The sequence below is a fragment of the Dendrobium catenatum genome, unplaced genomic scaffold (genome assembly GCF_001605985.2).
Source record: "Dendrobium catenatum unplaced genomic scaffold, ASM160598v2 fragScaff_scaffold_488, whole genome shotgun sequence".
Taxonomy (NCBI): Eukaryota; Viridiplantae; Streptophyta; class Magnoliopsida; order Asparagales; family Orchidaceae; genus Dendrobium; species Dendrobium catenatum.
In genome coordinates this window covers 1,994,177-2,009,039 of record NW_021318950.1, presented here as the reverse complement: position 1 = coordinate 2,009,039, position 14,863 = coordinate 1,994,177, and the positions used below count along the sequence as shown (strand labels likewise).

Here is a 14,863-nt window from a genome sequence, read left to right as displayed (position 1 = left end):
TATTGAAAATGCAGGTCTACCCACTATGCAATGTATTGATAATCATGATGACCTCATTAATGTCAAGAAAAGGAACTTCTGTGCTGCAGCCATTTGATATTGTCTATTTGAGATGGAGAACTCGTCAAAAGAATGGACTTGCCAAATCCCTGCACTACCCAAATTCAGTAAATCCTCTAGGTATGTCTCTACTACATCCTCAAGCTTTGAGTCATCCAATCTAGAAATTGAGCCAAATAACAGTTCTGATCTTCCAAACATCCTTTTCACATTATGGCTTACGAAAATTTATCACCTTATTTTTGAGCTTTTACCTCACACTTGTCATATAAGGAGATTCCTAATAATGCGATGCACTAAAAATTCTCACTAATGGATGAAGGCAAATTTTGAGGAGTTGAAAGCTCCTGAGAAAAACAATTGGTGGGAACTAGTAAATCTGTCAAGCGGAAAGACAAGTTTAGGCTGCAAGGTAAAACTATAAATAACTTGCTAGAAAATTTCAATTTGATGAGAGAAGAAATGATCAACATGGGTGAGATATTAAAATGAAACTTAAGACATTTTCATCGGAAGTAAGACGCTTGTATTTAAGGTAATACAAAAATTTTTAAAAATCCTAAAATCAACTATTTTCTTGCAAAACATAAGAAAGGACAACACAAAGCAAGAAAAGAGGTGATGGGTTTCAGGTACAGCTTTCACACAAATTCCTAATTGTTCATGATAATGATAAACACATAAACCTGTGGTTTTGATTGCTGCCAAAGCTCAAAAGACATACATATGGGTGTTTAAAAAAAGAAATAGGTGGCAAGGAACTTATGCCTGATACGTGCCAGAGCTTCAATGTATTTCAAATGAAACAGGAAGCAAAAACACATTAGTTGAAAAGAAGATGCAAGAAAAACACTTTGCCTGATCACCTATTCATTAGTTATTAATGGGGCTCAAATATAATTTTGCATCACATGACTTACCTGGCCTGACACACTACGCATTTCACCATCTTCATATCCATCCAACTTCTGCTTAACTCGCAATATAGAACGTGCTGCATCCCTGTTCCCTTCAGATGCATCTTCTGAGTTCTCCAAACTCGAATCTGAATTATCATCGGTTTCCTACAAAGGTAAGTATCCAAGGATTCAACCATTAATGGCCCAACATGAAAGGAGATTTGACATATAGTAATGCTGAAACAGGAAGTATCACAAAAAAACAAATATGCTTAGAAGGAAATTCATGTAAAATCCCTTTTTAAAAAAGGGTGAGAACAAATTTTAAATAATATAGTTTAATGAAATAAATTTATAACCTACATAATTATATAACAGTTTATATGTGTAATGTCAAAATTAGTAATTTAATAAATTAGAAAAATCAAGGGATAAGGATGACTCAAATAGTTAAATAAAAGTAAAGATTAATGATATCAAATTAAAAGTTGACCTTGATAAGTATTCCAAAGTTTACCCAACCTTAATATGAATAATAATAATAATAATAATAATAATAAGATAAAGTAATAATAAATTATCTAAAAGTCAAAATAAAAAATAATAATTAAAATAAAATTCCTAATATCCCTATCTCTCCCATTTTCTCTCCATCTCACATTCGCCCCATGCTTCTCCTCACTTGCGAGTACTTAGGTTACTCCCTGCACGAGCTACCTCAAACCGCACAATCCCTCTCCCATCCCTCATTAAGTTGCATTCCCGCTCTTAATTTCCCTCTTCCGATTTCTCCTTCACGCTCCGATCTCCCTAACACGACCCCATTGCCATCACTTGCTCAACCCCGCTTCATATTTGTAATACTTGGGATAAAGAAATCAATGTAAATAATATTTGAGTGCAGCAAAAATAGATTGCTATAGTAATGGTTTTATGTTATATAATAAAAATGATTTAGTAGAAACTACATGTAGGTATTGCAATGCACCTCGATTTAAACTAAGTAGTGGGAAACAATGAAAGTGGATGGAAATCCCATATAGTATATCATTTTATTTATCTAACTTACCATGTCTTCAAAGACTATGCATTCATGGGCTATGCTAGCCATATAAGTTGATATCATGGAATAATTTAGAGAGTAGGTGTTATGATTCATCCATAAGATGTTGAGTGCTGAAAGTACTTTCAACCATACACATCTACATTTTATAGATGAACCAGAAAACATTAGGCTTGAATTATGTGCCGATGATTTTATTCCATAGAGTCAGGCTACTTTACCATACTCATATTGGGTAATAATACTTATACCCTATAATCTTCCACGAGAAAGTGCATGACCACACTGAACATGTTGCTCACATGCATCATACTTGGATTATATAATCTAAAAGCCAAAATTGATTTGTTCTTATAACCAATGATAAATGACCTAAATATTTTGTGGGAAGTTGTACTAACATATGATATTCGAGTAAATAAGACTTCCAAAAAAAAAAAAACTTTGGATGTTTGGTAACTTTCAAGCATACGAGATGTTATTCAGTTGGAGCACTATAAAAAAGTTGGCTTGCCGATATTGTGTGAAATTAAATAAAGCGTTTACGCTAAAACATCAAACAAAAAAAAAGTTTGATTGTTATTGTATGTTGCCTGTGATATTTCAAAAGATACATTTTTTAAAAAAAGTGCAAAAAAAAACCAATGCCTCCACCAACATTGAGTGAGAATCAATTATGGGAAATAGTGAGTATGATATAAAAAATTATCGACTCCTCAATACAATTAGATTGTAGACTTTTGAATTATAGACTTAGCAACAATTAGACGAAGCACAACATTTTTGGAATTTACCCTACTAGAGGTTAAACTTCGCATGACACAATTTAGATGTTAAGCATATCGAGAATTTCTTCAATAGTATATTCAATACTGTAATTGATATAAAAATAAAGAGTAAAATAAAGGATAATTTGAAGACAGTAATAGATCTAAAAGAATGTCGTAGAAGAATATATTTGGAACTCCAATAGGGACCTAACATTAAAATGTTAAAGCTAAAAGCCACAATACTGTTTCATATTAGAACAAAGAAAAGCATTTTGTGAATGGGTGGGTCCAATCCTTGAAAATGTTAGATAGATATGCCTTAAATTTAAGTAGATGTGTTGCTAGGAGATAGAAAAAGTTATTCAAAATAAAGAATCATAATTGAAATATTTTTACGAAGTATTTGCTGGTATTGCATTTAGATATTTATTAGATGCAATATCAAATTCATTAACTAAACTTAGTATTTTGTTCAAGGGATTATGCTCCACAAGTTTGAATGAATAGGCATTTTAAATGTTAAGGAAATTTTTTGATCATTGTGATATCCAAATTATAAGCATAATTTCTGATTTCTTACAATTTAAAATAATGACTAGCTTGCATGTTGGTCTCTTTCTCTGCTGAATTGCTATGATTTAAAACTAATTAACACACTGTGATATGATGGTAACTCATCACCTTATTTACTTAATATTTTCAGAAAGAAAACTTGAGAACCAAACAAGTGAGAGAAGAGAATTTGTATATGATTAATGTTGCACTACAATTGAGCGATATTTAATTAGAATTGCTATAGTTCAGAATAAAGTTTTGTAAATATTATCGCCCTTCCAATATATTATAAGTTATTATTATGAAAAAAACGACAATAATTTTGATATTGGTGAATGAAATTTAAAACATCCATACAACCATCTGTTCTCACCTTAGTATTACAAGCTCTAGGATGGGTGATGACAATTCTAGCATCATAAGGCTAATATCTTTAGGTTATGACATGGAACTCTACTCAGAAGATATTGATATGCCGCCGGCCCGGGAGGGGCAGGCTGGACCGGTCAAGCCTGGACCGGTCGAAGTGTATTCACGCCAGAACAAAGAGGGAAAGGGGGCGGGACTTCCAGGTTGGCCAAACATGTCTTAATTGCTATTACGAGGGAAAATTTGAATGTGGGGGGCTGTTTAAGGAAGTTTATTATTGTCCTTTATGATTAATTTGCTTAATTAGGAGATTGGAGGGGAAATTGGCTCCTCATCTTGAATTTGAATTTTCATTTGAGATCTAGGGTTTGTACGTGGGCTCTTGGCATTGCCGGAGATTGTGGAGAGTACGTTCTTCCTCTCGAATTGAAGAACACTTGTATCTTTGTTGTTTTTCTTCTTCTCCTAGTGGAATACAAGTTTCTACTTGCGTTTTTCTCTCAGTTTTTCCTAAACTGTGCTGATTTCCTGCTGTCAACAGCAGAATTTTGCTGTTTTCCTGATACAAACAACAGTTTCTCTGCTGTTTGCTTACCGATTTTGGTTAGGATCGCTTGCAAACTCAAGTATTACCTTAGGGTTACTTGCGAACTCAAGTTTTTCCTATCAGATATCTATGATACTAGACGTGCTATGAATTAGTGCATTGTGCTCCAATGAAGGATATATGGAATATTTTAGGTAAATAATAACCAATGTAGTATTTATCCAAATGATGAAGAGCAGCAACAGAAGAGAAGAAATTGGAATCCACGGGTAGAGAGGTAGAGGAAGGAGAATAACAAAGGAGATTTAAATTTTTAATTTGTAAATCATTTGATCAAAATAGAAGACAACAATCCCTATTTTAGAAGAAATTTTGCAAAAATGAAGATACAAATCAAATGTGATCCAATTAAAATTAAAACCTAAAGATTATCTAAAAATGTAATTTGCCCCAATTTAAAATAAATAAAAAATCCTAGAAAAATGAAATAAATCGTAAGATTTTAGAAAACAATCTGAACCTAATTTCTTGTGCTACATCACCTTAACATAACAGTGAAATCAATTGATTACCTGCTGTCTTTGCAAGGCTTTCAAAGGAGAGAGCGCCCATTTATAGAGGGGATCGTGAATGAAAACCTGCAGTAGGTTACAATATGTTTTGTTTCTTTCATGAAGTAGATAGTTCTCTAATAGAGATTTTAATAGAGATTTTAAGATGTCTTGAATTACTTCAATAATTGTCAACAATGCTTCTTTATTTGTCCTCATGACTGATAAGGTTTCCTCGCAGCATCTCCTGAAAATACCTTCCACACCTGTAACTCCCATACCATCTATGATATCTCTTGTTAGTCTAAAGGGGACCTACACAAGTTAACAGCATACAAATTATTAATGATGATAAAGCTAGTTAGAAAGAAATTACTGAAATTATCCAAGCAGATGAGACAAAAGTGAAAAGAAAGCTCGCTTCAATTTTACAGACCCTCTCTGGCGTTTTAAGCATGAGACCCTGTTCGAAGGCCACACCAAGATCAATGTGCACCACCTCTGCTGTAGCTTGATCAATGAGAATATTCATAGAATGACGATCTCCGAGTCCAACAATGTAGCCAACCTACACTTAAAAGGTTACTTACAGAAAATGCAGCCAAAACATCTAATTCCGAAGAGACAAGATTAAAATTTTAGAGCATGAATGACTATAAAAAAAAGACATGGGCCAGAAAAAAGCTAAAGAAACAGCACAAATACTAGTCAACTCAAAAATATTAGACAGAAAGATGAATGTCCCAAAAAAAAAAAAAAGAGACTGCACTGACCATTGAGCTAGCTGCCACACTTCGCGTGTAAGCCAGTCTGCACTCAAACCAATCAGCAGGCCTCAGGAACCTTTCCAAAAAGAAGTAACGCATAACAGGCCTGTTTAATATGAAACAACAGTAAACTCACTAAAATTTAGATGATACTTAAGGAAAGAAGCTATCAATCATGAAGAAACCTGAAATTCTTGCAGACTTTTAGAAATGCCTTGCTTTTATCTTTCTCCTGTATAAAAGCTTATATTCTCAGCATGAAAAGAAGGCTTTTTACAAGATAATTGGTGATTTACCAAGGCTTCTAGAAATGCTTAGGTCTAATAGTGATAAAGACAAACTTCAAACTAATATACCAGAGATGTAATAAATATTAGCGAGAAGGGGATGAACAATTGATCGACCATCGGAGCCTTTTACAGTATTGTTCAGTAGTTTCTTTAGTTAATTTTCCTCTGAAGTTTGTTATTTGATGCCTAGTTGAGTATATGTTATTCCTTTAGTTAGTAAAAGACTTAGAGCAACTGACTTTAGCGCCTACATCAGATGGGACAACTTCTAATATGCATTACTCGATTCAGATCAAGATTAGTCCATATTTTTTCTCATTTCTCCATTTGGACTGTATCAAAAGCCATATGCATTTGGCAATTCATCTACTCCTAGCAAGCTTATCAATTCATGTATACTCTATTGATCTCTGAGAACTAGTAAATCTGCAACTAATTATAAGAAAGCAATTATGCATTTGAAACATCCTAACAATATAAATAAGCAAAGTAACGGAAGGAAATAATTATAACTTCAGTCATGCCATCCAATTATTTGTTTTTTGAGAAGAAAAACTGGCTCTACTTAGGAACAAATTGGAAGAAAACTACCACACAATCAGGTTATGAATAAGAAAAAAATTTAATTTTGCACTCCATTCTTAAACATTCTCTTTCAATCTCCTGTTCTTTTCACTTAACACGTTCATTAATATTTTACTTTGAGTTGAAAATAAAGAATTTTCATTCAACAAATTAATTTATATTTCATAACAAGCTAAATATCTAACACAAATATGATCAATGTAAAATAATGATGCAGTTTAAATGTAATAATGCCCAAAATTTGCCGTGTATGCTTTGCTGAGATGCGTTTTGTGCATTGTCATTGTACCCATTTCATAACCATCTATTCATCATGCTTTACCATAGACATACATTGTTCTTCATTTTTTTACAGGAGAATTAAGTTGCACCTACATTAGTCATATGCTCCCGGCATTGAAGAAATGACCAATCACCCACTCCATACCTTCCATGCGCTCCACCATTCCTTGAACTGATTGGAGTAGTTAAAGACGAACACACATCAATTATACAAATATGCTCAAAGGACCAAAAGGAATACCACAATAACTAAAATTACAAACCTTCCTAGAAGATATTCACCAAGTGGAATTGTCCGATCAACCCATTCCACTAGCCCAGCGCTTGGGGTAAATGGTACAACCTAATCAGTGAAGTAGAACAGGTAATAAAAAAACAATTATCTTGCTCAACCAACAACAACAACATCAATCTTTTATCCCACTAAGTGGGGGCAGCTACATGAATCGTTAAATACATTTTAAAAAAAAAAAAAAAAAAGTTTAAACCAATATGATAGTAACAAGTGGAAGGAGCAAGTGAGGTTTGAGAATGTGATTTTAGGAGGCGTTTGGTCGGTAATACGCGAATAGAATCATCTTGTCTGAGTAGATCTTTAACGTACAAAGCCGTTAGATGAATAAATACAGCATTAGTAGCTTAATATTTCTAACTATCAAGTCACTACATACACAAACAGGATAGTAGTTTCTTTTTTTAACCTTTTTTTTTTCCTCAAACTTTTAGTGTCAGATGAAACTCAGTGATCCATATTTATCCAATCTAACGAAAGAGGCATACTAATTCCACTTAGACTTAAAAAACTTCATAATGATGAGAGTTTCATTGATTGCTAAATCTAAATTTAACAGAATTTTATCCTACTTAAAAATTCAGTGCATTAAAGGACATGACTCACGAAGAAGAAACAGGAGGATAGATATTCACATTTTGAATGAGGACTAGGAGGCAGACATGGGCACGGTAAACACAATGTTCTTGCACTGGCTAATTTTCGTTCATATATAGTGAGATAGTCAATGATACTATCTGAAAATAAATATACATTTCGTGTAAATATAGACAGTTTCTTCCCTTTTAAACTTAAAACTTACCTTAGCAAATCCAACTCCCTGTATATCCATACTAGGTTCATAACCATAGGTAAGCATATTAAACTCTTGATTAAAAAAAGACTAAAAAAATTAGCACAACTAATATAACATCAATCGTTATAAGGAAATAAATGAACACAGATATATGCTATCATTAAAACAAAAAGAATATAATAAGTAACAAATTGATATATTTAAGTGACACCGCATATCAGGCAGGCTATGAAATAATCTGACTGAACCTCTGGGTTATATAAGCTGTAATTAATTAAAGCCAGAGAGCAGTCAAATTACATGATAAAAAAGTTCTAAAATGTACGACAAAGCATGTCCTGCTAGAGCGGAGAAACTTCGAGAAAAGCCTCATCGCTCCACTTTACTGAACAACAAAATCCATATGATGGCTCGACATGCACATCACCAACAGTAATGCAGATCACACAACATATGATAAGTTCTACAGGTCAAAAATCTTATGTCCTGTGAACCCAATCATTGTTGATGCTCAAGAAAGTTGTGGTTAAGGCACTTTCACAATCTTTTTTAACCTCCATTAACTCCATGAGCTATATGACTCAAATTTTAAATTTTGATAACAACAAACATATGATTGGAAGCTAATGATATTTAATTTCAAATATTTCAGATAAAATTTTAAACATAGCTTGATCAGCTAACTCAAGAACACCAAAATTAGCATATGTTGGCCTTTATTAGGTAATTGAATCAATTTGCATAAAATGACAATTCTTGCTCACAAAAATCAAAATTAAATACAAACTAAATATTCTATTTATCAAAGAATATTCATCATTTAAAATTTTATGTTGGCTGAATTTCACAATAAATAAATTCATATGAATATTAAATTAGTTTCAAGAAATATTTGATAGAATCCTTTTCAGTTTCACTCAAATTTCAAAAATCAAATAGTTTGAAAAATTCCTTTATTTGCATAATGCATAAATTCCTTTGGACCCTTATATGGAAGGCCACATCATTAATTTATTCCCATGGTTTTGCATTTAATTCAATTTATTTCATCATATCTTAGTAAATATATTTCATGGTAATCAAATTTTAATTTAAATATCTCTATTATAAAACTTGCTAAATCCATATATACTCATTTAAAAATTCTTGGCCAACCCATCCGTATTCTATGAGGCACGGACACGGACACGGCGACACAGACACGACACGACACGGACACGGGACACGGCTTTTTTTGAAAATATAGGACACGGAAACGGCGCGGACACGACAATAAATTTTTTTATATAGTGTATATATATTAATGTAATATCATATTAAAAATGACAAACATAATAAATGAATGACATGATAACTTGTCTAGCTTATAATATAAAATATTTAGTACAAAATATCAAGTACAATCACAAAAATATAAACAAATAATCACTTACTACAACATCAAGCATTCAAGCTTCAACTATTAGGATTAACTTTAGAGGTTTGTTTTTGGCCTTCAATATCATCATCATTGAATATCACTACTTTCAACTCTGGTTCAACAAGAGAAAGATTTGTAATTGTGCAAAAAGAGAGGAGATAAAAATACCTTCACTGCCAAAGAGAAATGAAAATGAAAATATTCGATGAATGGGTATTAAATGCAGATGTTGATTTGGTGTTATGGATATGAAATAAGAAATTTAGTTTAAATCTCGCAAAATATAAGAAATTATATTTTTAAAAAATTATAAAATATTTAAGATACGGGTGTCCGACACGCGTGTCCAATTTATTTTTAATATTTTTTTAATCGGACACATTTTCGGCGTGTCAGACCCAGGTGTCCGACACCCTGCACGCCTTCTTGAGAGAAGTGTCGGTAGTCATGTCCGTATTAGTTATGATCAATCTCCTTAATATTACATATTTCAATATTTCCAATTTATGTTGCATTCAATATTGATTGATGCATCATTAACTGTAAATCTTCAACAAACATTCCCTTGGCCAAATGACTTTTTTTAATTTGGATTCATTTAATGATTTTGATTACCTCAAATATTCTTTTGATTTATTCGATCTCAATAATTGAATTTATATAAATTACATGCGTGAATATTTCTAATAATCTTTCTGTTATCCGAATTTTTAAGTATGTATGGAAGGTTTTAAGCTTTTCAGAATTTTCAAATATTCAATTTAAAAATTTCCTTCAAAACTTATCTCTTTCCTCTTTCTTTTGGCCTAATAATTTTCTCTTGCAAAATCCTCAGATACTCTCTCTTGCAATTCTCTCTCTCTGGAAAATCCTAAAGTTATTACTCTTTGAAAAATCTTTCAAGCGGCTCTCTTGGGACAGTTCTGTGAAAACTTTCTTTTTCAAGGTGTTACCTAAGTGGTGGAGGGTCTCTCTCCGTATAGCCCTTGGAGAGAAGTAGGAGGGTGTTCAATTCAGTAGTCGACCGGGTCGAGTTCGGGTCGAACCCGAGGGTTGACCCGGTTCTACGGTCAACCCGAACCCGACCCTGTTCTTTTGTAACGGGCGGCTATCTTAACCTGGTCCCCGACCCGCGGCTCCCGCGGATGCCGGGTTGACACGACCCGACCTGGCAGTCCGGCTACAGGCGAAGCAACGACAGGCGCAGGGGACCAGGCTCGCAACGCGGGGCGGGGGGGGGGGATGGCAAGCAAATCGAATCAGGTGCGGGCGCGGGGTGCTGGCACGCGAACCGCGAACAGCGCCGAAGCGGGGCGGGGGCGCTGGCAGCCTGGCCTGCTTCGTGACGAGCAATGCGGTTCTGGCAAGTGGCAACGCGGGCAGCCGGGCAAGGATGCGAGCAGCCTGGCAGGGGTCATTTCTGGGTCATTTTCGGGATCCCGGGTCAACCTAAACTCGAACCGATTTTTGAAACGGGTCAGTTTATTGAACCCGAACCTGACCCGTTTCACAAAAGGGTTGACCCGAACCCAGATTTTTCTGGGTCGGGTCCTGGTCGGGTTTCCGGTCGGGTCAAAAATTGACACCTCTACTTAAAAAGAATCATCTGAGAAGCTGAGTGGTACAAGGTATTGTACCAATACTCTGTCCATGCCAACCATTTGGCCCACATCCTTGGTGTTTCAGAAGCAAAACACCTCAAGTAAGTCTCTAAGCTCCGGTTTACTATATCCGTTTGCCCCCCGTCCGTTCGGGGATGGTAGGCGGTGCTTGTCTTAGAACTGTGGCCCTGTAACCTGAACAATTCCCTCCAAAACTAACTGAGGAAAACTGTCTCGATCTGATACTATCAATTATGGAATCCCATGTAGACGAACCACCTCCTTGATGAAGGCTGTTGCTACTGTTAATGCGGTGTATGGGTGTCGTAAAGGGATGAAATGTGCATACTTACTCAACCTATCCACCACCACCATGATAACAGTGAACCATTCTGATCGTGGTAGGCCATCTATAAAATCCCTGGACACTTCCTCCCATACTCTGTTGTAGTAACCCACATGGAGCCATAACCATATACTTGTTTCTATGACACACTTCACATCTCACCACCATCTCTTGCACATCATTATGCATCCCTTTCAAGTACAATTCAGCAGCAAGTCTCCTGTATGTCTTTTCCACTCCGGAATGACCTCCCATGGCACTCCCATGTAACTCCTGCAATAGCTGAGGAATATGGATTGAGGTTCGTTGCATCACAAACTGTCCAAGGTATAACAGTCTCTCCCCCTCGAGGGCGTAACATGGGTGGCTACTCCTATCCTTCACTATATCCATCCGGAGCTTCTTCAACTCTTCATCATGCACACTTTCTTCCTGGACCCCCCCCAATCCACCATCAGGGGTACTGGAATGGTTATCTCCATGAGCTCTCCCCCACACCTGGACAAGGCATTAGCCGCCTTATTCTCAATCCCTGGTCGGTATTAGATTTCAAAATCGTATCCCAATTTCTTCCTGGACCCCCCCCCCAATCCACCATCAGGGGTACTGGAATAGTTCCTCCGTCAGCATCCTTTGCTCCAACAGGTATTTTAAACTCCTTTGATATGTCCTGATGATGAAATGCCGTCCCAGCAGGTATGGTCGCCACTTCTGAAAGCCAACACGATTGTCATCAATTCCCGTTCATATATAGACTTCAGTCTTGCTCTAGCTGCTAACACCTGACTAAAGTAGGCTATGGGTGTATGCTGCTGCATAAGCACTGCCCCCAACCCATATTCAGATGCATCTGTCTCCACCACAAATGTTTGACTGAAGTCCGGTATAGCCAAAACAGGTACCGTGGTAATTGCCTTCTTAAGTTTCTCAAAAGCCTAAGTACCCGCTTCTCCCGACATGAAGCTATCATTCTTTAACTGCTCTGTCAAAGGCAAGGCTATGTTGCTATACCCTTTCACAAATCTCCGGTAGTAATCGGTCAGTCCTATGAATCCCCTCAACTCCCTCAAGTTCCTAGATAGAGGCCACTTCTGCAAGGCTTCAATCTTAGCTGGATCTGCTTCCACCCCCTCCTGAGACACCACATGTCCCTAGTACTCCACACTAGTCTGTGCGAAGCTGCATTTCTTTAGGTTGGCCCTAAGCTGATGCTCCTATAGAACTCCCAAGACCACTATTAAATGCTCCTGGTGCTCTTCTTCGGTTCTACAGTACACTAATACGTCATCAAAGAAAATTAGGACAAACCTCTGTAGGTACGGCCTGAACACCCTATCCATCACAGACGGTGAGAACCTGAAGAGTTCGGTAATTACAACTATGCCCTGGCATGTACTTCTCATCACACCTGAAACACAACCCTCTAGCCCTCTTCTCTTGTGTCTCCTTCTAAGAAAGCTTCTTAAAGTTTCCCCGAGGTTCCCCTCCTCCAGACTTCCCCTTTGGTACTTCACGCGAACCTCCCGGTGCAGCTCGTTTGGGAGCTAGAAAGGTAGTAGTCATCCTGTAGGATCCCCTAGAGCTACTGCTTAGAGCCTCCCTCTCCAGAAGCTTCTAGTCCTCGACCAGCTGCACTAACTCTATAGCCTCTCCCAAGTCGCGCGGTCTCATCACTCTAACAGCTGCTCTGATCTCCGATTTGAGCCCTTTCATAAAGTTCCCCTAAAAATCTATCTCATAAAGACGATCCAACTTGCTAGCTAGGTACTCAAACCGATCACGGTAGTCTGCCACTGTCCCCTCCAACATCAGGGCAAAGAACTGTTCGTAGAAGTCTCTTCCCCTACTAGTTCAAAAACGTTCTAGTAAACAGTCCTTGAACTCCCTCCAGCTTTGAATGAGTCGCCTCATGTCCTGCCATTGGTACCATGCCAATGCATTCCCTTCCAAACACAGTCCTACCACTGTCAATTTCTCCTCCTCAGTCAACCCATTGACTGCAAAGTATCGCTCCACCTTGTAGATCCAGCCATGTGCATCCTTTCCCTCAAAGAAGGGCATCTTCGGTTTCCTCACCCTTGGGTCACCCCCGTTTCCCCTAACTCCTCAATAACCTCCCATTCCTCGAAGAGGAAGTGCTCCCAAATGGTCACGATCTTTCCTCCAACGATCATATCCAAACCCTTCCGCATATTCCCCTCCTCTCCTTTCAAATTCAGAACCTCGACGATAAAAATCATCCATTCTTCCAACAAATTCAGTACCCCTCCTTTCATAGCTCATACTCATCTCCTCCCTAGAAAATGGTTCTAGAGGAGGCATTCCATCATCTCCCTCAAGGATCTCCACTTTCGGATTCTCCGTCCCCCTAAATGGGTTTGGATTTCCACCTCTTCCATGGTCGCCGGTGGTCTCCTTTGCTTCCGATGTTGCCGGATTTTGTTTGTCATCAAGCATCTTCTTCATCATGTCTTCCAAGGCGGCAAACATTCCATCCATCTTTTCATGGATGGAAGCAAATTGATTCTGAAAATCAACAGTTTTTTCCTCCAAATCTGTCTTTAGTGACCTATTTCTCCCTTCAATACTTAAACTTTTCTTCCGGCCATTTTCCTTCCCAAGATTTATGAGGTCTTCTTGCGTATGAAGTTTCTAGATTTCAACCGCCGATGCTCTCAAGACAATGCTATATACCAATTTGATAGGAAATACTTGAGTTCACAAGTAACCCTAAGGGAAATACTTGAGTTTGCAAGCAAACCTAACAATAATCGGTAAAAACAGCAAGAAATATGCTGATTTCAGAGAGAAGACAGAAAAAAAAAATAATGCAGGAATTTCAGGATAGTGGAGAGAAATACAAGGAAAACTTCTTCTATTCAATCCACGAACAAGAAAAACAATATAAAATACAAGTTTCTTCAATTTGAGAGGAAGAAACAACTCTACAATTCTATAGCAAAGCCTAGAGCCCAATAACACAAACCCTAGATCTCAAATCGCTTTCAAATTCAAGATAAAAAAAACCCTAGCCAAAAAGACTAATTAAAGCAAAAGGATAGAAGTTTAATCCCTAAACAGCCCCCCTAATTTGAATTTTTCCCTCCAAAGCAAAGATTAATCAGTGAGTGGGCCCCTCCTTGTTCCGCCTCTCCTCCTGTTTGCCTCCGCCTGTAGACATGAACCGGTCCACTAGGGGCCGGTTCAACCAGCCTTAGGGCCGGCCTAACATAATCATGACAAACTTTGGTGTAAAAAAAAATAAAATAAGCACATTTAAGAACATAAAATTGAGTTCCATAGACACATCATTGTAGAATAAATTATTCCTTTCTATTACTAGAGAATAAATTTACCTAGTGCTTTGAGAACGAATTCAAGAAGGCAATAAATGCTCTAATAGAAAGATGAGTACCAAACCTTATATGTCCGTATTCTTAGTCTTCTTTTCCAAGTGTCCCGGTGATTTTGCAGGAAGATATTTACTAAACCAAAAAATTGTTCCATAACCTGTAAAATGTACACATTGAGGACATTCAAAATATGGTAACAGAAACAAACTAATACCTTTTTTCTTAATCAAACTTACTCTTTCCATATCAGATTGAGCTGCAAAGATATTTATCAATTATAACAGCAATATTCTTTTAACTTGAATAAGATTTTTTTT

General features: G+C 36.7%; 1 protein-coding gene across 1 annotated transcript in view; it reads right to left on the bottom strand.

Moving 5' to 3' along the window:
• Positions 1 to 14,863, bottom strand: part of LOC110106501 (serine/threonine-protein kinase ATM) — a 256,327-nt gene that overhangs the window by 2,390 nt on the left and 239,074 nt on the right. Inside the window, exons 71-79 of the mRNA XM_028694452.1 lie at positions 14,614 to 14,703; positions 7,002 to 7,081; positions 6,832 to 6,910; positions 5,767 to 5,813; positions 5,588 to 5,687; positions 5,251 to 5,382; positions 4,995 to 5,129; positions 4,836 to 4,901; positions 981 to 1,124 (exon numbers count right to left, since the gene is read on the bottom strand). Coding sequence (XP_028550285.1) covers positions 981 to 1,124; positions 4,836 to 4,901; positions 4,995 to 5,129; positions 5,251 to 5,382; positions 5,588 to 5,687; positions 5,767 to 5,813; positions 6,832 to 6,910; positions 7,002 to 7,081; positions 14,614 to 14,703 — 873 coding nt within the window. The remainder of the gene's footprint in view (positions 1 to 980; positions 1,125 to 4,835; positions 4,902 to 4,994; positions 5,130 to 5,250; positions 5,383 to 5,587; positions 5,688 to 5,766; positions 5,814 to 6,831; positions 6,911 to 7,001; positions 7,082 to 14,613; positions 14,704 to 14,863) is intronic.